At 50.4% G+C, this 25,866-nt stretch overlaps 1 protein-coding gene across 1 annotated transcript in view; it reads right to left on the bottom strand.

Annotated features, from left to right (window-relative positions):
• Nucleotides 1-25,866, bottom strand: part of FOXK1 (forkhead box K1) — a 67,972-nt gene that overhangs the window by 16,674 nt on the left and 25,432 nt on the right. Inside the window, exon 2 of the mRNA XM_072836850.1 lies at nt 6,430-6,615. Coding sequence (XP_072692951.1) covers nt 6,430-6,615 — 186 coding nt within the window. The remainder of the gene's footprint in view (nt 1-6,429; nt 6,616-25,866) is intronic.

Below are 25,866 nucleotides of genomic sequence, written 5' to 3'. Positions count from 1 at the left end.
GCTGCTGTGGCACCAGGGCAAACCCAAGGACGGACCCCTGTAACCACGCAAGTCATACCTGGCAATGACATTGCATCATATGTTTACAAATATTGGAAAAGAATGAACAGCCTGATGGGAAAAGGTGTTTCCAGGTCTAACTATGATGGTAAGAATTTAAGCTGAGGAAAATGCATGCATTTTTTCTATGCCCATGCATAACAGGGCAGCTGATGAAGTCTGTCCCTGGTGCCCACAGTGAGCCTTTCCCATGGTGTCTGCTGCCACCTGTCCAGGGTGCCCCCAAGCCCTGCAGGGCCCTCAACACCCACTCAGGTGCCTGCCGGTCCTAGGTGCCCTGGGGTTGTGGCATGTGGGGTGGGGGGGACCTGGTGGTGCCCACACAGGCAAGCAGGGGGCAGCAGGGGGTGAAAAGAGCGAAACAGAGTGTGGCCTCAACCCCAGAATGGCACAGACCATGGTGACTAGCTGGTGAGAAGGCTGCTAATGCACTTGCAGAAGACAGGGAAACGTCCTTAGAATTTTAAAAAGAGGAGAAAGGCAAGTTCAGTAAGTATAGCCAGAAAGCCCCCAAAAGGCCCAGGAAGCCACCAGGAACGGAAGGGAGGGCAGTGAGGGGTATGAGCAGGGGGGAAGCTCCACGGAAACAAGAGGGTCATCTCCCGGCGCCCCAAATGCATGGACACTGCAAACAGCGGGTCTGAGAGGGTCTGAGCCAGAGGAGTACTAACCTCTCTAACGACAACACTCAAAGATAGACAGTGATTGTAAGTTGTCAGGAAAAAAAATGTGTCCACAGAGGAGAGAGTGTGAATGGAGGAGAATGATGATTTTCTGGCATGGAAGATTTTTTTTTTTTTTTTTAATTTACCTGTCTTGAATTCTTTCCTAGGAAGCAGCTAGAGGATGTTCCCTGATAAAAACTGAGGAGATCAGGGAAATGGAAAGACAGACTGAGCAGAAGGAGCTCCCAGAATTACCGGGAAGCCGATCCCAGGGTCGGAGGTGCCCCAGGCTGGTCCAGGTAGAAGGAGACTGGGCATCCAAGGAGGGTCTTCCCAACAGGTCATGACAGACGGAGCTGGGAGCGTGGGACACTGATGGGGGCAGAGGGTGGATGTGCCAGTCACAGGGACACCGAGCCTGAACCAAACACAGCAGACAGGCCCAAAGACCCCCCAGGCGGGGACAGCCGGAGCAGGAGCAAGGAAAAGTAGGCACTGCAGCTGGCACAGACAGGCTAAGAAATCGCCAACACTCACTGACCCAACAGTCCTGAGGTGCCAGGGTGGGGACGGAAAACAAAACCCCTAATTTCCACCTAGGAAGTCGACACAAGACACACCGAGAGGCCCAGAGAATCGCATAGTGGGCCATGCAGAGACGAGCAAACACTGGCAGAGCACTGAGGCGGGCAGGGACTGTCCCCGTGGTGCCACCGTGGTGGACATTTTGGTTCTTGTACCCTTTGGTTCTTTTATCCCTTTGATAAAAACCCAACTTTGTAAAAGCTTCAACACAATCAGCATTGGTGCCACCAGCTAGAACCACGCTCAACCGTTATGCGCAATCTGCTGGCCAGCATCTGATCTCCAAGTGAGCCATTGGGAGCATTTAGAGACGTGCCCCGTGCACCTGTCCTGGGAATGGCACAGTGGGGGGAGCTTCATTTTCTGAAATGTCTGAGTTCTGTATACTGCATACAGTCTTTCTGTAGTCTGAAAAAAATAGGAGAACAGGGAAAGAAGGTCCCCAGAGGGCAGCTTCTGAGACCTCTCTTTAGGGATGCTTAAGAATAATGCGATGCTGCGGAATCCTGTGAAGCTCAAAAGCATAGGTCATTTCTGAAATGCATCCTGCCCCGCACACAACAGTCGGCAAGTCATCAGCCCAGACATCACAAGGTGTGTGCATGCCGAGGAGCAGCCCGCCTGGTGCAGACCTTGAGGGGCACGCAGCCCCCGCGCCCACTCAGCTCCTGTTCTCCAGGTTATTCCTGCTTCCTACCGCCCAGAGTGTGAGGCCTGGGAAGGGCCCTCCGTCACTGGGTCATGTGCCCACAGGCCGGGCGACACCCAGAAGGCTCGGCCAAGAACACTTAAAGCATGAACCTTCAAAGGGCCCGTAAGATGTGTCCATGAACCGGGACACGGCCACCTCCATAAAGATAAGAACTTTCTCTCCACATTCTAGAGCCAAAACACACCGTGGCATGGATTTTGGCAGAAGGGAAAATACAAAGAACATGGAGGGCCGGCCTTTCTGTGTGGATAAGCCAATTTTTATTTCCCTGGACCTCTTGGGCAGGGAAAGGGCCCAGGGCGGGGGGGCAGGGTGGGAGTCCACAGGTACAGGTGCCAGGAAGTGGCCCCCAGGTGAGCCACGGATGACGTGCTCCAAGACCACCAGGCGAGGGCCTCGGCTGGCACGACAGGAAGTGTCTGGAGGCCGAGCTGGGAGCGGTGACGCAGGAAACATCACCCCAAGGAAAGATACGTCACTCCATGGAAGGACCCGCCACCCTATGCAAGGGCCCGTCTGCGGAGGGACACAAGCACTTCTCCTGGGACGGGACAGATGACAGGGAAGGGCGGGCAGCCGAGCTCCAACCACCAATGAGGTGGAACTGCACCTGAAGATGACGGTTAGGGGTGGTTTCATTTTGAAGGCAGTGGCCTAGACTTTGCCAGACTTCCCAGCACAAATTACTCTGGTTTTTGATCTCTACCCTGAAAAAAAAAATCAAGGAAAAGCTTCTTAAAGAAGCAGCTTGTAAAGTCTGGCTCTTAGTGACAACCAGTTCCTCTTTCCTCCCGCTTCATTTCAGCTCTGGCTTTAAAACTCTTAGCTCTGAGGACTCTTTATAGGTTGGTCTCTTGTTTTGTAAAACCCAGAAAACGGTTAATCGATTTCTTCTTCCTAAAAACACTTCTTTGCAAAAAAAAAAAAAAAAAAAAAAAGTCAGCAAAATGCTGCTGAAGACAGCAGAATTTATTTCAAAGAGCATTCATTCATTTTCTGGGTGGAGTACATCAGTGAAAAAAAAAAAAAAACACAAACAAACGCCCAAAAACAAAACAAACCCAACCACAGGCGGCCACACCCCCTGGCCCACAGCGCTGGGGAAGCAAAAAAAAAAAAAAAAAAAAAAAGGTCAAACAGAAAGGAAGGCGGGCAGGGTCGGAGGGTGGGGCGGGGGCTGTTGGTTGGAGAGAATGTTCCTACAGGGACTCCAGTGGCTCAGAAAACCCTGGAGGGGACAGAGACCCGGGGCAGGGCGCTGGAGAAACTGGGGCCTGGGAGAAAAGCAACCCACACCGGGGCCCCCAGGCAACGCGGGGAGCTGGCCAATAGCAGGAGCAGGACGAGGGAGGACCAAACTAGGAGAAGAGGTGTCCTCCCCTCCCACTGTGTCGTCAGAAGGACGGGCAGCGACAGCCGCGGGGGTGCCAGCCCCCTCCACCCCACCCCTTGCAGAGATGGGCCCTCCTCCCCTCCTCAGTCATGGGAGGGGTGGGAGGGAGCGTCCCAGGGATTAGAGCAGAGGTGGTGAGAGCAGGGGTGGTGGCAGTTAGTAAACCCGAGGCTCCACCCCGCCACAGCCCAGGAGAGGAGCAGGATCTTGGCAAGCGAAACCACTGCGGCCTCCGAGGTTTCTAAACACTCGATTGGATTCCACAGTGCCAAGATAAACGGATGTAAACAGAAATCCTCTGTGATATTTAAAGGCCAAAAATGGGAGAGAGGGCTGGTCCCACCATGACTATCTTCTCCCCATATCTTTTGCCAGATGAACAGGAGAAGGGGAGCCCAGGACACAGCGTCCCCCCCAACCCCACAGCTCCCCCCCAGGGCTGGCCCCAGGGCTGGCCCCTCACAAGCCACACCTGCTTCAAGTCCCAATTCTGCTTCAACAGCTCCCTTAACTGCTTCCGGCTACAGCCTCCCTTCCAACACAAAAACTACAGGAACGCCCGAAGCCTGGTTTGAATATCTTAACCAGGTGGCTACTGTGTTGATTTGGAATATTACTGGAAGATATATTTATTTTCTGAAGCCCTCCAGGTATAAGCCAACATATTTTTCTCTCTTAGAATGCATCTATTTGGCTGTACTATACACTGATAATTAACAATCCCATGCCGACCAACTGCTCGGGTTTTGCTGGGTGCCAAAGGTCCTCCACGACCAGCCCCTCACTGCCCAGGACCAGCCCCCAGCTGCCAGCGGCACAGGCGTGAAACATTGCTGGTCCCTGTGTCCACTGCTGCTTTACAGTACTGCTGGGTAAAGGGGTCAGCACAGGCAAGTTTCGGTATCAGCTTCACGGAGATGTCATTCCCCCATTAAAGAACTGAGGGGTTTTCGGTATACTCAAGAGTTGTGCAACCATCACCACGGTTTGATTCCAAAGCGTTTGCATCATTGCCCCAGAAACAAATGCCATACCAGCTGGCTGGCACTTCCTCTGACCCCCAGCCCCTGGCAACCACTTGCCAGTCTTTCTCTAGATCCGCCTGTTCCAGCATTTCCTATCAATGGATCATAACGGTGTGCGGTCTTTTGCATCTGGCTGCCTTCACTCTGCATTATGTTTCCATGGGTCATCTGAGTTATGCCAGGTGTCAGCACTTCATTCCTTTTTTATGGCCAAACAACATTCCATTGTAAATATTCCACATTTGACTTAGCCGCTCATTAGATGACAGACATTTGAGTCGCTTCTGCTTCGGGGCTATTATGAATAATGCTGCCCTGAGCCCTTGTGTGCAAGCTCTTGCCTGAACCTCCTGCTGCTCAGGTGAGTGGCTGGCTCACAGAGTGGCCCTTCAGCACTGCGAGGAAGAGCTGGACTGTTTTTCCACGTGGCTACACCATCTCACTATATACGACTTCTTACTCACAGATGAACTACACACAGGTAAGCAAGTGTAGGAACATTTTCATGGCGTGACCATAAAACTCAGGTTCTAGAATAAGTTCAAGTTAGCCGCCTGAAACAACAATGGGATCACATGATCAGTTTGGGGTTTTAAAGCAGAGCCATTCTAGAAACCTGAAATAAACGCAAGTAGTAGTTGAGACACTGCAGGCCCAGTGCTAAGTACAGGACCTAACGCACTCCTGGGTTTTGGTAAGCAGCTGCTTGTCCCCGTCTGCCAGAGTTGGGACCTCTGAGTTTCCCTTTACAACAAGGTAAACAAGGCCCAATGAGGCAGCAGGGGCCTGCCTCAGTTGCCCCTGGTTCTCTATTAACTAGATACTTGGCTAGAGCCAGAATTTGGGTCCTAGTCTTGAGTTCCAGGCCACGTCCCGTTCAGCACTGTCCCTACCATTCTCTCTGTAAGAGCAAGTCACACCTACTCACTGGCTCTGCAGGACACCAATTCCAAGCCAGCTCAATGTATACTGTTCCCAGTATGTCAGCAACACGTCCCGGCAGGAAAATAAGAGGCATGGGTGAGGCATGATTATTACAGAAAGAATGGGGGATACGCAGTTCTAGAACATGAGGACCTCTGGAGCAGGGACACTCAGTGAGGGAAGGCACAGCATCCGACAAGACGGCTGCAGAGACAGCAAAGCTCCTGCCACTGGAGCAGCCATTTTCAAAGTGTGGCTCAGGGGCCCCTGTAGGAAGTGATGTGACCTGCCTTTTCCAGGTCTGACATCTACACCGATGACACACTGGCCATGGGGGAGGCTGCTGGTGCTGTGGTGGGAGCACCAAAATGCACAGTGGTCACCGCACCCCAGGGGTCATACACGCAGTAAAAGGAAAGCGAGTTTCACTGAGAATGTCCTTAACAAAGTTCTAAAATAGTTTAACATGTATAAATCTTGACCCTGAGACAGGTAACAGAATGGGTAGAAGGCAGGACTTGCGTGGCACTGAGTCAAGAGCCTGGCTAGTCTCCATCTATGTAGATCTCCCTGAAACCTTCCCCTACAGCTTCTTTGTACATCATGCCAATGATGAGAACATTTGAGGATGTTCCCTCCTTCAAAATCCAGAGCGAGTCCTAAAACTTCACCAATAAAGTTTAGAAAAACAAAGTTCAAATCCTGATATGCAGATATGACTTGAAAATATTTTCAATGTCTTAAAAAAAAAATCATGCCTGTGCTTTTTTTTTTTTTTTTTTTAAGAAAGCCCCTACTACACAGAACTGCAAACTGAAAAGTGATTAAGGAGGCAGGGACTTCTCACTCTGTGAGAGAATTCTCCAGAGATTTTCTTTAAGTCGTCAAGTCCCTTGATGCACTTAAAATAGTTCCAAAATTTCCATCCCTGTGCAATTTTCCAGAAACACACAGAATGCTGTATAAGACCTAGAACTTCTGTGTCATCTTCCTCTTCCTCTGTGGAGGGGACTGTGTGGCCCAGGCTCACGGTGGGCTGCGCACAGGCCAGAGGAGGTCACTCACCTGATGGTGCCAGTTGGGGACGGGATGGGGCTGACCAAGCTGCGGAGATCCGGCTCCGGAATGTGAATCTTCAGAGGGGAGATCTGCGGGTAGAGGGGCCGGAGGGGAGACGCCGGGGCTTCCTCCTGACGGTATAGTGATGTGAACTGGATCTTTATGGCCGTGCTGGGGAACCGAAAAGTGCACCTGTAACAAGAGAGAGGACACAGGTCAGTGCAGAACAGGCGGGGAGAAGGCGGAGGTGGGAGTTGGCAGAGGAATGTTCTAGGTCACCACATAACTGCCTTCTGTAACAGAACCCCACCGTCATTTTGTAGTTCAGGGAGTGAACCAAAAATCCTATGTGTGCTGCTTTCATCAGGACACTTGCTAACACTGATATGGGTCTTCCTTTTCCCGCACATGTGAAGAGAGAGTTATGAACCCAGGTGAGTCCCTAGCAGAGGCTCTGACACACAGCGTCATTTCCCATCTACCAGCATGGCCGCTGGGTACCCAAGCTTGTTGAGAGACTGAAATTCCATGATTACCGTTCATGCAGCAAGTGGAAAAGACAGACACCCTATGACAAGCAGCATCCTCAGCATCTCAGTTTCTCTACTGGCAGGTGACTGCATGCAAACCAACCCAGCCTCACATATCCAAGTCACACCTTGTGTGTGCCACAGGAACCCTGGGTCGCCTGCCTCCAAGGAACATCTACCTGTAAAATCTGGACGTTACTTATCCAGCACACTTACCTTCTAGACGGACAAGTCCTTAACAGGTTGCTAAGTGCAGGACTTAGTTACAAACAAAAACACAAAACCAAATGAGAACAGGCTGCCTGTGCAGAGACAAGCGACAGTCTTGCCTGTAGCAATTGCTTAGATAAGGCTCTTTGTAAAATATGGGGGGTGTCGTGGGGCGGGGCCTGGAGAGGATGGATGTAAACTCCCACCTTTGGTGCTCTCCCAGTAGTTCTGGAAAGGTGCTCAGGTTATGCCAAGTGATTCACAGCTCGAGAAGTGTGAAAGTCCTCCCCAGCGTGACCACACGAAGCCTCCGCCAGCAGGCTGCTGGTTCACTCCTGCTCATGTTATTTGTTTACATAGCGAGTACACCTCCAAACTCCCAGGGACGCAGTAAACACCCTCTTCATCTGAATTCCCTTTTTTCTCTTAGTAAAATAGTTTTTAAAAAACTAGATTTAAGAGTAGGTCAAAACAGGTTCTGGACACCCAAGAGGCAGTGAGTGTCTGTGAGCCCACAGGAGTACTCTTGAGCTTTCCACGCTCATGAAATGACTCAGCAGCATATGCAAGCGTCTGCTCTAACAGTCAGGCTGCCTGCAACTTCCAGAGAAAGTCCGTAACTCAAACCGGCTGGACTGGCCAGTACGGATTCTTCCAGAGACACCCAAGCAAGAGCATGAGGACTGGGGGTCTTAGCCAAGGTGGGGAGCAAAGTACCAGGCTGCTGTTGAACCCACAGGTACCAGCTTCATAGTTTCAAACCTAAAATGAGAACGAAGGCGTTCTGACACCATTTCCTGATGCTGCACTAGTTCTGGGAGATGCAGTCTAAGCACCAGCGTTAGGGTGGGGGTTGGGGTATCTGTCCTGTCATGTCAACATCACCCCCAAGGTCCTGCGTAAGGCCCCTCGTGGCCACTTAAACATATTCTGCAATTTTCCTCTTGTAAGCCATAGTTAAAGAAACGTTTGATGTTGCTCCCACTTTCCTTAGTTTTCCCGCAACCCAGCAGAAATTTCCTTCATCAGTACTTTGGCTAAAAGTTACATCACAACATTTTCCTCCGACGCTTTCTGAGGCCTCCAGTCTCCCCAGACCTGGAGGCCTGTCAGCTCTTGTAGGACTCAGAGCCGAGCCAGCATCTGTCCCAGCTCATGGCCAAGGATGGGCTGCCGTCTCCAAACCAGAAAAGGAAGGAAAGAGTTTGGAACCTGGGAGATGCTTGAGGGCTACACACACACACACACACACACACACACACGCACTCATGCATTCACACACACAGGCACACACGTGCACACACGCACCCGCATGCAGCCCCGTCCTACAGTGTTCAATACGGAAGCAGTAATGATGAGTATTTAAAGGCACTGTGTCTGTCTTTTACCATTGGTCTCTTCCTTCATCAGCTGCAAATCAACACAAGCTACATTCTACTACCTGCCAAAAGGGCACACAGCTGGAGTTCTGACATCCCACACCGTGAAAGTCCTCATGCTAACACAAGATCATAGCATCCTACAATCATCAAGGCAACCAGAAAGAGGATGTGGCTTCTGGCTTATGGCAGAGGTCACAAGGCAGAACGGAATGTCAGAAAACAGGGTTTCAGGTGAAGACAAGAGCTAGCATAGAATCCTTGGAATGGGGATGGGGAGGCCAGGCTCCAGGCCAGCTGGGGCTGCACCACCCCCACACCACAGTGTGATTCTCAGGAGGTGAGTGAGGTGCCCGGGGTGGGGGTGGGGGGGCCCACTGCTGAGTCCCCTGTGAGGGCGAGGTGTAGGGTGGAGACTGACATGGAAGGAAACAGCATACAGGAAGAAGAGTGGCTTAGAACCTCTAGTGAGTTTACTGCCTTGGCCTCTGTAGTTGTGTGTTCTTTGCTAATAAAACAGGAGACTCTGAACAGACACTTTCCAGTTCAAAAACAAAGATTCCAGATAATATGTGCACACAGGTGGAGTTTTTAGTAAAATCAAACACAACATTTTGTAGGTCAGGGATTTGGGTTAGCAAATTAGTAACAAAATCAAACACCATCTATAACTGATTCAAACGGGCCAATTTCCTACCGTAAGAGTCATTTCCAATTACGGTTTAACAATAAACATTTTCATATTATTTACTGCAGCAGCTATTTCAAAAGCAGCTCCTGACTCACTCTTCCAGAAATTATCCTGAGGCAAACTGTCTCCTACCTAAGAGGAAAAACACTAGGAAGCTACTTAATTTTAAACAGGCATCTCTCCCCAGGGTGCTCCCGGGTTCACCAATTACTTCTCTCCCTATAATATTTTCATTCCGGTTTAGGGCCCTGGTTGTGGAGTTTTAATGAGCATGTTTTGCAATTAAAGCTATTCTCTTGGAGGTGCTTCACATTTGACCTGATCCCAACCACACACTGCGCGCCCGCCTTCAGCGCGAGGTATCCCAGCCTCGGGTGGGCGTGTGCACTCTAGCACTCACTGCCCCAGCCTGGAGCACAGCTCTGGCAAGCAAGCACCTACACTGGGAGGGACAGCACTTCAGATCTCTCTCCAGGATCCCTGCCCTATTGTCCAGAGACAGAGGAGTTGGGGGGCAGCCCAGGGCTGGAGGCAATGGTGGGCTGGCTGTCAGGGGTGAGACATATATTCTAAAATCAACTGTGGTGGTAGCTGTGCAACTGTGAACAGACTCAAAACCACTGACCTGGACAATCTGAGTGGGTTAGCTGCCTGCTATGTGAATTACATCTCATTCAAGCTCCTCTGAAATGTTCTTGCTCTAGAGTTCCCATACTTAGGGTCTCCCCGAGGCTTGCACAGTCCCTGGGGCCACATGCACAGTCCCTGGGCCCACATGGGAGCCAAAGGCTCCTGGAAGTTGAGGCAAATCAACATCCTGTGGTTGCACATGAAGCCACTGTCTTCAACAACAGGTCAAAGATCACAGCATGGAAGGCTGCTTCTGGTCCTGCTCAGGCATGAAGGAGCCTAAGTGATTTGGGGGTGACTGGGGTGCTCACTTTCACTTCCATCTGGTCCTTAGGGAGGAATCCCATCACCTGCCCCACCAGCTAGGAAATTGTTGGAGATAAAAAGAGCTTGTTTAATCCTTATTGATATCAATATAAATACAGTGATCTTCATTCTAGACATAAGAAAAAGGCAGAATGGGGCACCTGGTGGCTTGGTTGGGTAAGCATCTGCTTTTGGCTCAGGTCAAGATTTCAGGGTCTTGGGGATCCCTGGGTGGCGCAGCGGTTTGGCGCCTGCCTTTGGCCCAGGGCGCGATCCTGGAGACCTGGGATCGAATCCCACATCGGGCTTCCGGTGCATGGAGCCTGCTTCTCCCTCTGCCTGTGTCTCTGCCTCTCTCTCTTTCTCTCTCTGTGACTATCATAAATAAATAAAAAATAAAATAAAAAAAAAAAAAAAAAAAGATTTCAGGGTCTTGGGATCCCTGGGTGGCACAGCGGTTTGGCGCCTGCCTTTGGCCCAGGGCGTGATCCTGGAGACCCGGGATCGAATCCCACGTCGGGCTCCTGGTGCATGGAGCCTGCTTCTCCCTCTGCCTGTGTCTCTGCCTTTCTCTCTCTCTCTCTCTGTGTGACTATCATAAATAATAAATCAAAATTTAAAAAAAGGGGGGGAAAAGATTTCAGGGTCTTGGGATTGAGCTCCACATAGGGCTCCCTGTTCAGCAGGGAGTCTGCTTCTCTCTCTCTCCCTCTGCCCCTCCCCCTGCTCATGCTCTCTTGCTCTCTCTCTAATAAGTAAATAAAATCTTAAAAAGAGAGAGAGAGAGAAATAGGCAGAGAGAGAAGAACTCTTTGGGGACTGGATGCATGGGGAAGTGAGCATCAGTGTACACAAGGATGCTGATGTGGCTTTTAGTGGCTCCAAGCAATGGGCTGTGGGAGAAGGAATGCCACATCTTTCTCAAGCAGCTGCCATGTGGCTGGAGATCGGGCACCAGCCCGGCAAGCCTATGGCTTCAGGAGGCCTCAAAGAAGTCACCACTCAAGTGAGACAGGCAGAGATGAGGCCAGGGAGCTGGTGGGCAGAGATCCTTCCAGAATACAGACACAGGGCCTGGCCCTGTGGGAACTGGCATGAACAATGTCTATGACTAGTGAGTGTGCTTCTTGCTCTTCTCTTTTCCAACTGAAGAGTTGGGGCCACCTCCCCTTTCCTTGTGCTCAGCTCAGCATTTCACAGAGGACCACCTGTAATGCTATGATGGAGGGATGCACTAGTCACCAGAGATCCTATACTTTACAGGGTGTCGTCATAAGCGGGACTTGAGGCTGCCTCCTTTGATAAGGAGGAGTGTTTTTATTTTGGAAGACGACAGACAAATACATGGGTGGTTAAAAGGCAGACTATGACAGAGGCAGCTAGTTCCCTGGATACACATCCTACAGTGAATAGTTTCAGCTGGGCACACAGTCGCCCAAATGACAATGCTTCGCTGCCTCTCCTGCAACCATGAGACCGTGGTGGTTAATGGGATGCAAATAGGCATGCCATGAAGAAGAACAGAATGTCTTCTTCACTTTTTCCTTTTCAATGGCCAGAATGAGGATGTGATGGCAGGAGCTGCAGCAGCCAGAGTAGGCCATCAGATGGACACTGGGTAACACAACAATGTAATAGAAAAGGCCTAGGAGCTGCTGTAGCAGCTTATGTTAAGACTGTATCAACTTCACCCTTGTTATTTTGACCTTGGTTACCAAAACCAAAACTATATCCTAACTGTAAACAGCTAAAGAGCTCCCTATGGGGAATCGCTGAACAAACTATGGTGTGTACTCAGAGACAAACATTATGTGGCCATTTACTGGGACACTTTCATCACTGCACATCTTTGGGCAAGTCTCTTAATGCACCGGCCTGCTTTCCTCATCAAGGAGCACAGGGTATCCTTAGAGCATACTTCACAGGGTTCTTCAGAGTATTAAGCAGAATGGTCTAAGCAAAGTGACTAGAAGCACACACAGAATCCAGGCATACCAAGAACTCACAAAGTGCTGGCCCACAGAGGAGTGTGATACTTGGTGATGAAGTGCAGAGACCAAATAGCTGACTCGTGAAGACAGGCTTGGTTTGAGAATGAGCTGTGGGAATAGTGTGGGGGGACCTGGGAGGTCTCTTCAAATGCATTGACAACACTGAGTGTGAGGCCTGGCACACAGTGAGCAGCCAATGGCACACGGATGTTCTTGTGAGCAGAAGAGACGGGAAAGACGGATGAAAGATCCTTGGGCCTTTCAGGACCCCACACTCATATCAAAACATTCTTTCAGTGTTGCTACAATGTCCTTTAAGAAATGAAATATTCGGGGATCCCTGGGTGGCTCAGCGGTTTGGCGCCTGCCTTTGTCCCAGGGCGCAATCCTGGAGTTCCGGGATCGAGTCCCGCGTCAGGCTCCCAGCATGGAGCCTGCTTCTCCCTCCTGCTGTTATCTCTGACTCTCTTTCTGTCTATGTCTATAATAATTCAATCAATCAATCAATCTTAAAAAAAAAAGAAAAGAAATGAAATATTCGTGAATGGGGGGAGGGAGCAAATACTTAATAACCAACCCTTTAGAATTATGCAAGGTGTGACAGGTCTTCCAGAAACCTCATGGAGGATTAAACCTGGCCCAGTTCCACCGTGTGCTCCTGCCCCAGGGGGATTGAGAACAGTGGAAACACTGCCAGGCCTCCTGTTCTGAAGGCAGGGCTGGGAGGCACACAAAACATGACTCAACAGCCCGCAGAGCCCCTCCAGCCCGCCCCTCCCTTCCCACCCTGCTCCAGACCCTTGTTCCAGGTGGAGGCAAAGAGGAAGCTTTCCCAGGGTGGGCCCAGCCCACAGCGGTTCCCATGTACCTACGTCTGGAATTAGAATGCCAGGGGAGCTAGAAGCTCTGACTTTCCTAAGAACTTGGGAGAAAAATAAGACTGTTCAGGAAATGGGTTTGTAAAACTTTTACATATACAATCCCCACATCAAAGGATTCTGACAATCATTTTTTTTTTAGCCTAAAAGATCTATTTTTACTAATACTTTAATGCATTTGCTAGAACAGCCAAAACCGCAGAAGGGAGGCTGCAGCCATGGGGGCTCGTCAGGCCATGGGGACCACCTTCATAGTGAAGCTAAGGATGCACATCACAGGCAGACCAAAGGGGCAGGAATAAGCTAGAACTAGGAAGCTAGAACAAGGAAGAGCCAAGGGAAGCAGATGGCCGAAGATTCGGGAAAGTGCGAGGACTGTTGTCCCTGACCAGGCACCAGCTTGGTGAAGTCCTTGACACACCAACAAAAACTCAAAACCCAACCTTCTCTGCCTGGTCTTCGTCCCTCCTCTATGAACCGAGGCTGTGATCTTGACTGCTTGCCAGCTCCCTCCACCTTTGCACTGACCCCTCAGCCTTGTTTCCTCAGGCTGGTTGACTCACACAGCTGTGACCCCGGCCAGCCAGAGCAGCCTGGGAGCAGGTGGTCACAGGCTCGGTTCTGATCCTATCCACACGCTCAGCTCTGGGTCCCGGTCAGCGCAGTAACAACTTGGGTGTGGGAAACATACACGGCAAATTAAAGAATACATGTTGAGAAGTAACTTTGCTTCCTTCTGTAAAGATTTTTATTTATTTATTAGAGAGAAAGAGAGCAAGGGCGCACATACACAAAAGGCGGAGAGGTGGATGTTGGGAGAGGGAGAAGCAGGTGCCCCACTTAGCAGGGAGCCTGACAGTGACTCAATCCCAGGACGCTGGGATCATGATGTGAGCAGAAGGCAGACACTTCAGGGACTGAGCCACCCAGACACCCCTGCTTTCTTCTTTATGTTTTCAAACGTATGGTCTGTTTTCTTTTTAAAAATAAACAATATATTTATAATCAAGCCAAAACTATTTCTACAGAAAAAGAAAAAAAGGTTGCAGGATACTCAAGCCCCTGTGGTAAATGCTAAAACACAGAAATGCAGCCAAAGGCCTGGTCAAAGCCAGGGCTCCTTGGTAAAAATAGAGGCTCCGCCCTCACCTGAGAAGCCCGAGTAGAGAAGGCAATTAGATGGGGGCCCCTGGAGGCTGGCTGGGTGCAGCTGTGATGACCCTCCCATGTCTCACACAGCTTGCTAAGTGGGGCTCACGGCAGTCCTGGGCATCCCTCTGCAGGAGGTGGCCAAGGGGGCACACCTTGGGGTTTCTGGCCCCTTCAAAATTATTTCACCCTCCTTCCTTGGGAGCAACGTCCTGCTCCTAGGAGACTCCTACCAGCTGCAGAGAATTTGAGGTTATTTCTACAGTATCACCTGGAGGATTTGAGGTAACTTCTACAGTGTTACTCGGCTGAGGCTAGAGGCTCACCAGTGACTGTGAGTCATCTGGGTGGGGGAGAGCCCAGAATCTAGGTGTCCAGTGGGCATTGCCCAGGAGACAACTACTCCTCATAAAGCCTTGTTCTCAGGCATGTTTGGGAAACTGCCGAAGACCCTGATGAATGCTGGCCCCAGGAGGAAGCCTGCCAGCTCTCAGAACAATCCTGAAATGACCCACCACTCCCATCTGGCACTGAGGTCCACCCTCCACATGGCCGTTTCTCTCCTGCCATATAGAAGGGACACAGAGCACCCCAGCAGAGCTGTGGGCAGCGCAGGGTAAGGATCCCTAGGGGAAGGTCCCCAGGGTCTTCCCAGGGACACTCTTATGCCTTTGTGGGGATATACTGGGTTTAAAACAAACCAAAAGTTTGGTTTGCCTCACTGTGTAAGGCAAGCTCCTGAGCTTTACAGTTTGGAAAGTCAATGGGGCAGAAAAGTAAATACCTTCTAGACTTGCCTGAAAATCATTGAAGACAATCCAGCTGGGTGAATAGAAGAACCACAAAGCTCAGAACCACCACCTCCAGTGTCCTGGCCTCCTTAAGGTCAGTGTCGGACTGAACAGACCCTGGAGGGCCCGTCCTGTGCTGCTTGGCTTTGATGCAGACCTCAAGACTGGACCCTATGGATGGCAGTCACAGAAACACCGGGGCTCTATGTGCCGCGAGCAACTCCAGTTCTCTTTTACCTTTTCCTTCCACTCAATTTAAGGAAAATACTCCAGGAAGTCCAGCTGGCCTGACCCACAGATCTTACCATGCAGACATAGCACTTAAGTCATCACTAGTTCCTGGGAGCCAGCCATGAAGTACAGGACACAGCCTTGTCCTAAGGGACCTATACTCTTCAAGACTCTGTTCTGTTGGTCCCCGCTCCTGGTTCTGGGCTGCTAACTGCCTGGGGCAGGGTGCTGACCACACTACGGCCGCTCTGCTCTCCTGGCACACACACAGTGCATGCAACACAAGTTCACCATGACCTATTTCTGGAATCGAAAGTCAAGAGGTAAAGGCATATAAAACAGCATGTGGGTACAAGGCAGGGGGAGATAAATTCTAATCTAAGTGCTGTAAGAGCCACGGCATGATGGAGGGGGGACAGCTAAAACTTGGCCTCCATGGAATTGACAAGCCACAGAAAAATGATTAGAATTTTCTGGTCTTAGATTAACTTTGCAAGGACATGGACAATATACCTTCACTATGTTTAGTAGAGCCAACTGGCTGAAGAATCAGAGAACGTGCGGTAGGCAAGGGAGGTCCATCACTCCATCACTTGGGGTGGGCCAGGAGCCGCTGACTCAGCCGCTCCAAGCACGTCTGCACTTTTTAGAGAGGCTCTGGCGGAGATGGCAGTGTTTGTGGTGGCCCCGTGTGCCGTCTGGAGGCTGGAGTCACTCCACCAGCAGACCCCCCAGCCATCCTTCTGCCAGGCTGCCAGAGGTCACGGTGTCATTGAAATGGGGGGGGAAGGGGAGCAGTCTGTGCCATGACTGTAACCTGTCTGTTATAACAGCCCTCTGATCAAGAGGGCTGCCCGGAGGATCCCTGGGTGGCGCAGCGGTTTGGCGCCTGCCTTTGGCCCAGGGCGCGATCCTGGAGACCAGGGATCGAATCCCACGTCGAGCTCCTGGTGCATGGAGCCTGCTTCTCCCTCTGCCTGTGTCTCTGCCTCTCTCTCTCTCTCTCTCTCTCTCTCTCTCTCTCTCTCTGTGTGTGACTATCATAAATAAATTAAAAAAAAAAAAAAAAAAAAGATGGCTGCCCAGACTGCCCCCTGTCACACAGCTTCCCCCTCAACTCCTGGAAAAAGAAATCACCACACAGGATGTAACAGTCACATTTACACTTGGAAATTCTTCACAGAGAGCACTGGTAATGCATAGACCCCCACCCCACAGGGGACAACATCCAGGTGACATTAGGAATTTTGGACTGGTCGGGTAGGACACTGCCAGCCACTGGAATGTGGCACCGAAGATTTCCATATAAGGAAAATTTATAAAACTGAAGGTCTTCTGCCTAACTCTTAACATGAAATTTAATAATAATGATACATTAGTAGTCAAAACCTAGTATCTGCTGTTATTAAGTGTGCCAGGTAACCATGCACCAAACGAAGGCTCTACTACATACATCAAGTAATCAAAACACCCCATTTTTCCAGACACTAGTTTTATTTAAATACGTGTATTTTGAGGATATTACAGAAAAGGCCACTGTGTTATCACTCCTTCTATAAAACAGAGGAGGAGAAGGGACAAAGCAGCTGTTGAACTGTGTAGGAGGGGATGAGAAACAGAAAACAAAGCAGAAATCAGCTCTGCATGCTGATCTGGATTCTGGAAACTCAAAGAGGCACAAGTTCAATTTTGTTAAACTTGGCAGAGGAAAAGCTTCCAGAAGCTGAAGGCAGAGCCTGGAAGGGCCTGCCAGAACGGCGTCACCACCACAACCGCCAAATGGAAGGTCTGTAGCCAGGCTTGTCCTTCCACAGGGAAGCATGAGTTTGCCAACAAGGGGAATGTTCCAGGCAAACCCACGAGGCCTCCCGTCCCCACCTCACACTGGCATTGCTATCCAAGTCAAAAGTTAGATTTCAAGATTTTCTCTTTTGATGTCCTCAAAGCAGCAAACCTCGAGAGAGAACCCTAAAATATAAACCTCAAGTATACCTCCCAAGAGTAAACAGGCCTTGCTGTTTGTATTTGTTTTTAAGGTTCCGTTTGTCAAAACACAACAGGGCTGGCGTCTGCATGCCTGACAAATCACATCCTTGCTTTATCAAGGCCAAGCTCAGTTTACTTTCCTAATTTGGAAAACGCGACCAGGCACAAATGAAACCTGCATGGAGACAGTGCTGCCAAGCTGGGGAGGGAGGGGCGGCCAGCCGGGGCGTGTGTGGCTCTGCCCCTGCTATCTGGGAACCAGACTGGCGGCCAGCCACTTCCCTGGACAACTGAAAGCCTGCGACCAGGTCTGGGAAGCTATCACAGTTGACAGAGCTTGAGAACTCTGCAAAATATGTCCAGGCCTGAGCAGGCCTGCTCCCGGCAGACAGCACACCCCCACACCCCAAAGCGGGTGGGGCAGGATGGGGGGGGACAGGACGGGAGGCACTCCGTACTGAAGAAAAAACTAAACTACTATCCATACACCAGATCCCAGAAGGGCAGGTCGAGTTTCAAAATGGTTTAGGGCAGCCCGGGGGGTGGCTCAGCGGTTTAGCGCAGCCTTCAGCCCAGGGCCTGATCCTGGAGACCCGGGATCGAGTCCCATGTCAGGCTCCCTGCATGGAGCCTGCTTCTCCCTCTGCCTGTGTCTCTCATGAATAAATAAATAAAATCTTAAAAAAAAAATGGCTTAGTGCATGGCATGGGACTGATGAGCGCACCGGGAGCTGCTTTTACAATGCCATTATTATTTTGACTCACACAAATCAAGAACCCAAAATGCCAAGGGCCCCAGAAAACCTAAGAAGCAGAAAATGCCAGGTCACTTAGATTTCTTAAGAATAAATGGTGGTATTTTGAACAATATGTGCCTGAAAGAGAGGGCAGGGGGAGAAAATGCTTCCTGATTCCTGCAAGAACCCACTCTTCACACTGGAGCCCGGGTAATCCTGCCAAGGCAACAAGGAGGCGTGTCCACAGAGAGCAGGGCCCGTCTACGGATGCCAGCCAGGAAGGAGCAGACCTGCTGGGCATGGCACTGGCTTCATCTTCGCCTTCAGTAGGCTTCTCACCAGCAATGTCATTCAAAGGCAGTCCTCAAAATAAGTCAGTTTACCACATTCAAAACAAAGCCAAACAACTTTGAGAAGACAAATTAAACCCACATTTAGGTGATGTTGACCAACAGGCTCTTCAGCAACATTTACCTTTATGACTCAGGGGGAGCAACACCACTGTCCTGAGGGCACGGGGTGTAGGGCCAGTGCCAGGCCACTGCCTCCAAGCACCAGATCACGGACTTCCTCAGCGTCATCTAAGACACACTCGTTGTCATTCTCACTTTGATACATGAAGGAACCGGCCTTAGTGAGTGTCAGTCAGGTTCACAGAGCCAAAAATGGCGGGGCCCCCCGTTTGGATGGCAGCACTTGCCACCCCTTCTGGGGTTCTTCATGCAGACTGCCGTGCTTTTTTGGTCACACACCTCCAACAGACAGCCCTGTATATGAGGCTCCAGGGCAAGATGATGGCTCTTTGGGAGCTGAACCCAAACCCAGAGGAGAAAGGAGAAGGAGCAGGCACTCGGCAGAGGGCCGGGCTGGGGGGCCCATGGCCAAGGAAGGGCTGGGCAGGGGGACCAGTCTTGCATGCCTGGCTTTCCCACATGCCTATGTTGTTTCCATAACACTCTTGCAGATCACATTTCTGAGAGAAACGCCACTGAGAATCTCTCACCTGCCGTGGAACAAGTGAGCCCTGGGCCACTGCACTGCTGCGGCCCCTCGGGACACTAGTCCACACCTCCACTCCCCCGGCAGTGTCACCAACAGGGGCTCCAGACATCCTCTGGCTAAGTGTCGTGGAAAATCTATCCACACAACACTCCTTCAGCTAAGGAAATCCTACCAACACACATTGGAGGCTAAGATGAGACTCCAGGCGTCATCTTGGAGGTTTGTAGAACAAGAGAGCAAGGACAGTCACTGGAGCAGGGACACTTGGAAGGCAGCAGGGGAAGGCATATACCCCCGTTCTCTTGACCAGTTGATGAGGGCAGGACATGACCATCACCTTACTGCAGGTGTCTCTGCAGCAAGGTCCCGGTGTGGGGGGAGGGCGAGGTCTCCCTGGGGACATAGGGCGGCCATGGCTCATGCTCATGGCTCACCTGTCTCCCCTGGGAAGGGGCTGTGAAATGAAAACAGTATGGATGCCTCTCGTGTTCCCTGTTTGTTCCACGATCTTCCCTTGCTCCTTCACTGAAAATCCAGGGGCCACCTACCTGTTCCACACAGACCCAGGTGGCCTGCTGTCCTCCTGCCTCTTAAACTTGGTCATGTTTAGCACTTTGAGTGGCGGCCACCAAAAGAAGAGGAAACACCAGTGATGCTTCGACCCTGTTCTAGGTTTGCCACCAACACAGCCCTCAAGGAGGAGAGTCATCCTACAACATCTCAGGACAGTTCTAAGTTGGCAGTGACCAAACTTCTAAACTTACTCAGAATTAATTCAAGGAAAGCTTTTTTTTTTTTTTTTTTTTTTTTTTTTAAGATTTTATTTATTTATGAGAGACAGAGTGAGAGGCAGAGATCTAGGCAGAGGGAGAAACAGACTCTCTGCGGGGAGCCCAATGTGGGACTCCATCCTGGACCCCAGGATCACGCCCTGAGCCAAAGGCAGACACGCAACCGTTGAGCCACCCATGCATCCCAATTCAGGGAAAGTTTAAGTATTTCCAGGCTATTTTTCAGTTAAAAATGAAAACAGTATTAAGTTCCACCAAAACCCTTACGTTCATCAGATGCCAAGCAAGAGCGCTAGAGCGCGCAAGCCTGGCTGGGGTCAAGACGGCCCCAAGGGCTCCTGTGCCCACGCCATCCTATCCTCTGCACTCCACAGGCCAGCAGGATGGTCTTTGTGAAGCCTCACATCGAATCAGGTCCTACCTCAGCTTAGAAACCATCCATGGCTCTTGGAAGAAAATGCAAGCTTCTGAGTCCATAGGACTGGCTACACCAGCCTCTCAGATGTATCTTCCCTCACCCTCCCTGCCCCAGGGCCACCCTGCCGGGAATGCTTGCACCCACCTCTGCTCTGACGCGGCCCCTTGGCATGGGGGGCCCTGCTCAGCGAGGACACCTCTATCCCCAGCGCATAGCAGCTCCACACCCTCTCTCTGTTGGCACTTTGTTCTGGTCCTCACAGCATGCACTGCACTCTATGATCACAGAGATGGGTGCCTAGGGGACAGACCCCTGTTCACTGGGGTATCCAGGGGCCTGACACACAGGAGAGGCACACCAACGCCCGGTGAAATGGAACAGAAGGAAATCGCCTGAGCTGTCAGCCCAGGATTCTCATGGGTGGGGGGCTGGAATAATTCTCACTCTCAAAGTTAAAAAAAATTCTTTATGTAATTTAGCTTAATGAGTGCTACCAGCTCAAGATTAAAATTCAGGCCATTTTCTAGAACATGGCTGGCCTACAGGACACAGGCCTGGTTGTCACAGGGAATGCCACCTTCTCACTAAGGCCATGGGGGTGAGGGGTGTCACATCACTACCACAGGCCACCAGGCAACAGAGGCCGGCTGGGAAATTCTGGGGGGGTTTCCATGCACTTCGAGTGCAGCACATAGTGCAAGGCCCCACAAAGCCCAGGACCCCGTGTGAGTCTGAGCTGCTTCATAAGCCACAGCTGGATCTGGACAGAAGCATGCTCTAGGGTGGTGATGCACAACGCCTTGATGCTCAGAGCAGAGAGTTAATGACATGAAAGCTCCAGCAGCAAGGGTAAGAATGATCACACAAACGATCAAACAAGTCACAGGGATACACCAAGACTTTGATGGAGAAACATCATAAAACTTCACTGAAGGACAAAAGACCTACCTGAAGTAAAGATACGCTACATAGTTTATAGGAGTTGACACTACGTCTGTCTGATTCTAAAGAAGCATTTGGCTGTTAGGGGAAGAAGGACACTGAACCAGGTGGCAGGAAGACACGGCACCACACACAGCAAGGAGAGGCTGGATACACACAGGCCTTGCGCTGCAGAGGCCCAAGAAGCAAGACCCACAGTGGAGACCCCTGCAAAACATGCCATGTGCACTGAGGGCCAGGGACCCAGGCTGTCCCCACTGCAGATGGGGATTCAGGCTATCCCCACTTAGGGAGGGTCTAGGGGACAGGTCATTCCCCGAGGTGTCTGGGACAATAGCCCATGCAGAGAGCAAGAGGCAGGCTGAAGTGGGGTGGGAGTGATCCGTGTGCACTGGGCATGCCCTCAGGGCCCACGGAGAGCACGTGGGAAGGAAGGAAAGATGGGTGTGCCCACTTTGCCCACCAGAGTGGTATCAGAGGAGGACTGATAAAACAGGATTTAAATAAGATCCAACATCTTCAAATATTACCCCCTAATGTCCAGGTTTCAATAAAAAACCGCTTGTCGTACCAAGAATGAGATCTCAAATGATGAGAACAGTGTCAACAGATACCAACATAGGATGACACTGATTTCAGGACCACGAAACAAGGATTTTAAAGCACCACCACAGAGGCACCTAGGTGACTCAGTGGTGGAGCAGCTGCCTTTGGCTAAGGTTGTGATCCCAGGGTCCTGGGATTGAGTCCTGCATCAGGCTCCCCAGAGGGAGCCTGCTTCTCCCTCTGCTTATGTCTGCCTCTCTCTATATATCTCTCATGAAAAAATAAAATAAAATCTTTTTAAAAAACCCAAAATATTAAAAAAAAAAAGCACCACCATAGAAACTTCAACACACTGAAGCAGAGGACACAGAAGATCCCAGGGATGCATGAGACTTTCAACAAAGGATCAAACATCCATGTCGCCCGAGCCCCAGAAAGAGACCAGCACATAGGTAGATGGGAAACATTCAAAGAATGGCTAAAAGTTCCCCAAATCCAGCAGAAGAGGTAAACCTACAGATTCAAGAATGTGAATGAATCCTAAGCACAATAAACCTGAACACTGAAGCAATATTCTTTATACCTTGAAAGCAGCCAGTGGGAAACAATGCATTCTCTGTGGGGGGAAAAATTCAAATTTCAAAAAAATTTTGGGAGCTAGAGCTTGGTGTAGAGTTCTTAGACACAACACCAGTGGCATGGTCCATTGCAGACAAAAAATATCAACAACCTGGACTTCACCAACATTAAAACTCTGAGTGTGCACCGGTCAGAGGATGAGGGTCTTGTGGGCTGGCAGAAGTACCTGCCACCCTGCGCTGGGCAGAGGCTCACACCTAAATGGTGTGAATAACTCTCAAAACTCAGTGGTAGATACCAAACCATTTGATTGGAAAGTAGACAGGAAGCACCAAGAGACATGTCCGTGAAGGGGTTCCACGGAAGGTGGATGAGATGAGCCATAGGAGGTAAGTGCTGTGCCCAGATGTCGGGGAAGGCCCACTGCAGACCCTGCCACGCTGTCACCACACACCTGGCAGAGCAGCTACAGTCAGAACCGGTACCCCCCAGAGCCTGGTGGGACAGGGAGAAGCGGGGTGTCTCCCGCAGTGGAGGTGAACAGACGGTGGTGCAGTGCTGTAGACCATAAGCTGGCAGTAGGTACAGCTCTGCAGTTACCCTCCTGGGCTTTGTAACTGGGAAATGAAGCTCCTGTCCACTTGAAACCTGAACATGAATGTTCACAGCAGCTTTACTGGGAACAGTCCCCAAACTGGGTCAGGCAGACATCCCTCTGTGGGTGGAGACTAAATAGGGAGGAGGCCACTCGCCGGGGCCAGTCACCTCAGCAGCAGAGGCCATAGGCTGCTGGGGCCTCTGACACCTGCATGGAGGGCGTGATGCAGCGTCTGTTATACACCAAACCCCAAATCACAAACTACGGAGCTGGAGAACCAGATGCGTGGCTGCCAAGGGCTGGGGCATGGGCTACGTGTGGCTCCGGGGCAGCAGCAGGGAGGACCAAGTAGTGGTGGGACAGTTGTGTGTCTCAGTGGAGGGGGTGGTCACAGAGATGCACCAGTGTGGTAATATGACATAAACACACACACACCGTACCACATCAGCTTCCGGGCTCTGCTACTGTCCGATGACCACATATGGTCTAACGGGGTTGGGGAGGCTGGGGGACATACATGGGAGACCTCTCCAAATGTATTCAACAACTTCCTCCAAATCTGTAATTGTTTCAGAATAAAGAGTGTACCAGTAGAGCTGGGACCTGCTAGAAAAAGCCACACAGCTTACAGGGTCTCCCCTGGGGCAGCAACCCACACCCTCCCCTGGACAGTAATGCACACCAGGGAGCATCCACACTCCTTTAGTTCAAAACTGAACTGCCACATAGAGGGAATAAAAAAGTTTATGGCCGGTTCATCCACACAAAACAGTGTCTGGACACATTTAACAGGAAACGGAGGTGAAAGGTGAAGATGCTTGATGTTTTACTATTTTTGTGACAGAAAAAACAATCTGACACCTCAACAGAGCCTGAGAGATCAGAACTCAAACACGTTACCGATTCACAGGCTGCGCTTGTCACTTTCTGGGAAAATGGCAATGACTCCACAAGGGAACATGGATTAGTGTGCTAAAGCTAAAGCTATACTGAAATAGTAACATTTCAGAATGAACAGGACTTAAAGATATGGCTCATGCTCTTCTTGTTACTGATGAGGAAACAGATGCCCAGTGCCAGCAGGTGGTGGGGGTCAGGTGCAGACACAGGGTGGCTTCGTCACAGCACGTGTGCCCCACACAGCACACACCTCCCTTTCACCCAGAGAGCTGTGTCGAAAACCAGACACAAACCAACAACTGGTTTTAATTCTGATTAAGAAAAAAAGAAAAATCAAGCAATCTGCTTAAAATAATTCATAAAATTAAAACATGCCAACGCTGTCATGCCTCACTTTTGTAAGCCAGGTCTCAATCTGTAAAATGGGGTGCTGGCTCTCTGCTCGTCGGCTGCTGGAGGACTAGGTCCCATTTGCACCATATGCACTCCCCCACACGTCTGCCTGAGCCAAGCCTGCCCAATCGGCACCCTTGCTCCAAGGACACATGGGTGCTTGTGGGGAGGCTCCCTCTGTCTTTCCCTCCAGGCAGACTAGGCTGGCCTGTGTTTGTGCATTCGTACACTGCGGACAGCCAGAGCCCCGGGTTCCACTGGGAAACATCAGAAATCTGCTCATACATGGAACATGGCTTCCCACAGACACTCAAAAGAGGCACCCTATTTTGTTGGTACTTGTTTCTGGTCCTTTACTGACAGATTCCAGGTGGTGGGGTCTAGGGTAAAGTCTGGCAACTCCTAGCCTGAGAATAGCCACTGGCAGGACTGTTTTTGCTTATCTCCCTGCCTCCTTTCCATTCTTTATCTTCAAAGAACCAACTGTGGGCGATGAGTACTCTTTGGTGGAATCACAGTGAGAGACGCCTTGAGTTTCCTGGCCATGATCTGTCCAGGGACGTACAATTTACTAATACGCCCTGAAAAGCCGCCTGGCCAGACCCGGCTCCTATCAGCCAGTTACAGAGAGAAACAAAGAACTTGCAAAGTTTCATATTTCACAACAGCAGAGTATTTCAAAATATCCTATTCATTCATTCCAAACTTGGCTCTCTCAAGTCAAAAGCTGACTGTTGATAAACAGAAAGCTTCTCATAGGTTAGGCATCCCTGACTCTGACACCAGCCAGAAGGCCTAAGTCCCAGCCAGTCCGCTGGAAAAGAGGATGGCTCAGCAGAGTGGGGTACGTAGACTATCTCGCCAGAACCTACCCCTGGGCCTGGGCTCCACGTCACAAGTAAGCCTGACACTGATGAGTATCACTTGGAAACATTCTTTGCCAGCAAAAGGAAGCTATTATTTATGATCGTTCCTGGAAATGAGATACCCACACGCCACAGCACAATTCCATCTATGATCCTTTTGATTATTTTCTATATTAGAGTCAAGAAAGCTGATCAAAAAAGCTGTCTTTTTACCCCTATGTAAAGCCTGATTGTTGTTGTTGTGAATTTGGGTCTTCAGCCAGGCAGGGAGGATTACAGGCAGCGCAATGCTCTGCAGACACCTCCGCGTGCACGCAAGCGTTCTGAAAGTGTGCATGAAAATATTATGGTAATCATGGCTCTCTTTGGAGAAATGGAAGTCAGAGTGGGAAGGATATTTAATCTTCTGGTTTTCCTATACTAGAAGCCAGATATGGATTATCAGGGGAGGAAGCTGGGAAGAAAGAGAAAAGACTGTGGATTGCATACCCTTTGAGTTTTGAACTGTGGGAACGCATCACCTCTCAGAAAACATGTAAACCAAAATTTATAAAATGTGCTTTGTAAAACTGAAACAAGAAAAAAAAGCGACCTATTTTTAGACACAAATATAAGACCTGGATCTTGTCTTGAACCTGGGCCATGTCTAGCAGACAGCAAAGGTAAAGGGAGGTTCCCCCCTCACATTCCACAAGGTTAACATGAAGAGATGGTCTCACCTCTGTCCTTGTTCCATCTGTGTGGAAGTGACAAGACCTGCAAGCCACAAAGCAAGTGCTTTTTGGTGTTCAAAACTGGGTGGCTTTAGAAATATCTCAAACATGAGAGAAAGCAAATGGGCAGTGGCTGTTGGAATCTTCTGTTTGCGAAGCTGACCTTGCACGGGCTCTCCTGGAGTG

Source organism: Canis lupus, chromosome 8 (assembly GCF_048164855.1).
Source record: "Canis lupus baileyi chromosome 8, mCanLup2.hap1, whole genome shotgun sequence".
NCBI classification, from domain to species: Eukaryota; Metazoa; Chordata; class Mammalia; order Carnivora; family Canidae; genus Canis; species Canis lupus.
The sequence above is the reverse complement of the archived record's forward strand: the minus strand, read 5'-3'. Positions and strand labels throughout refer to the sequence as shown.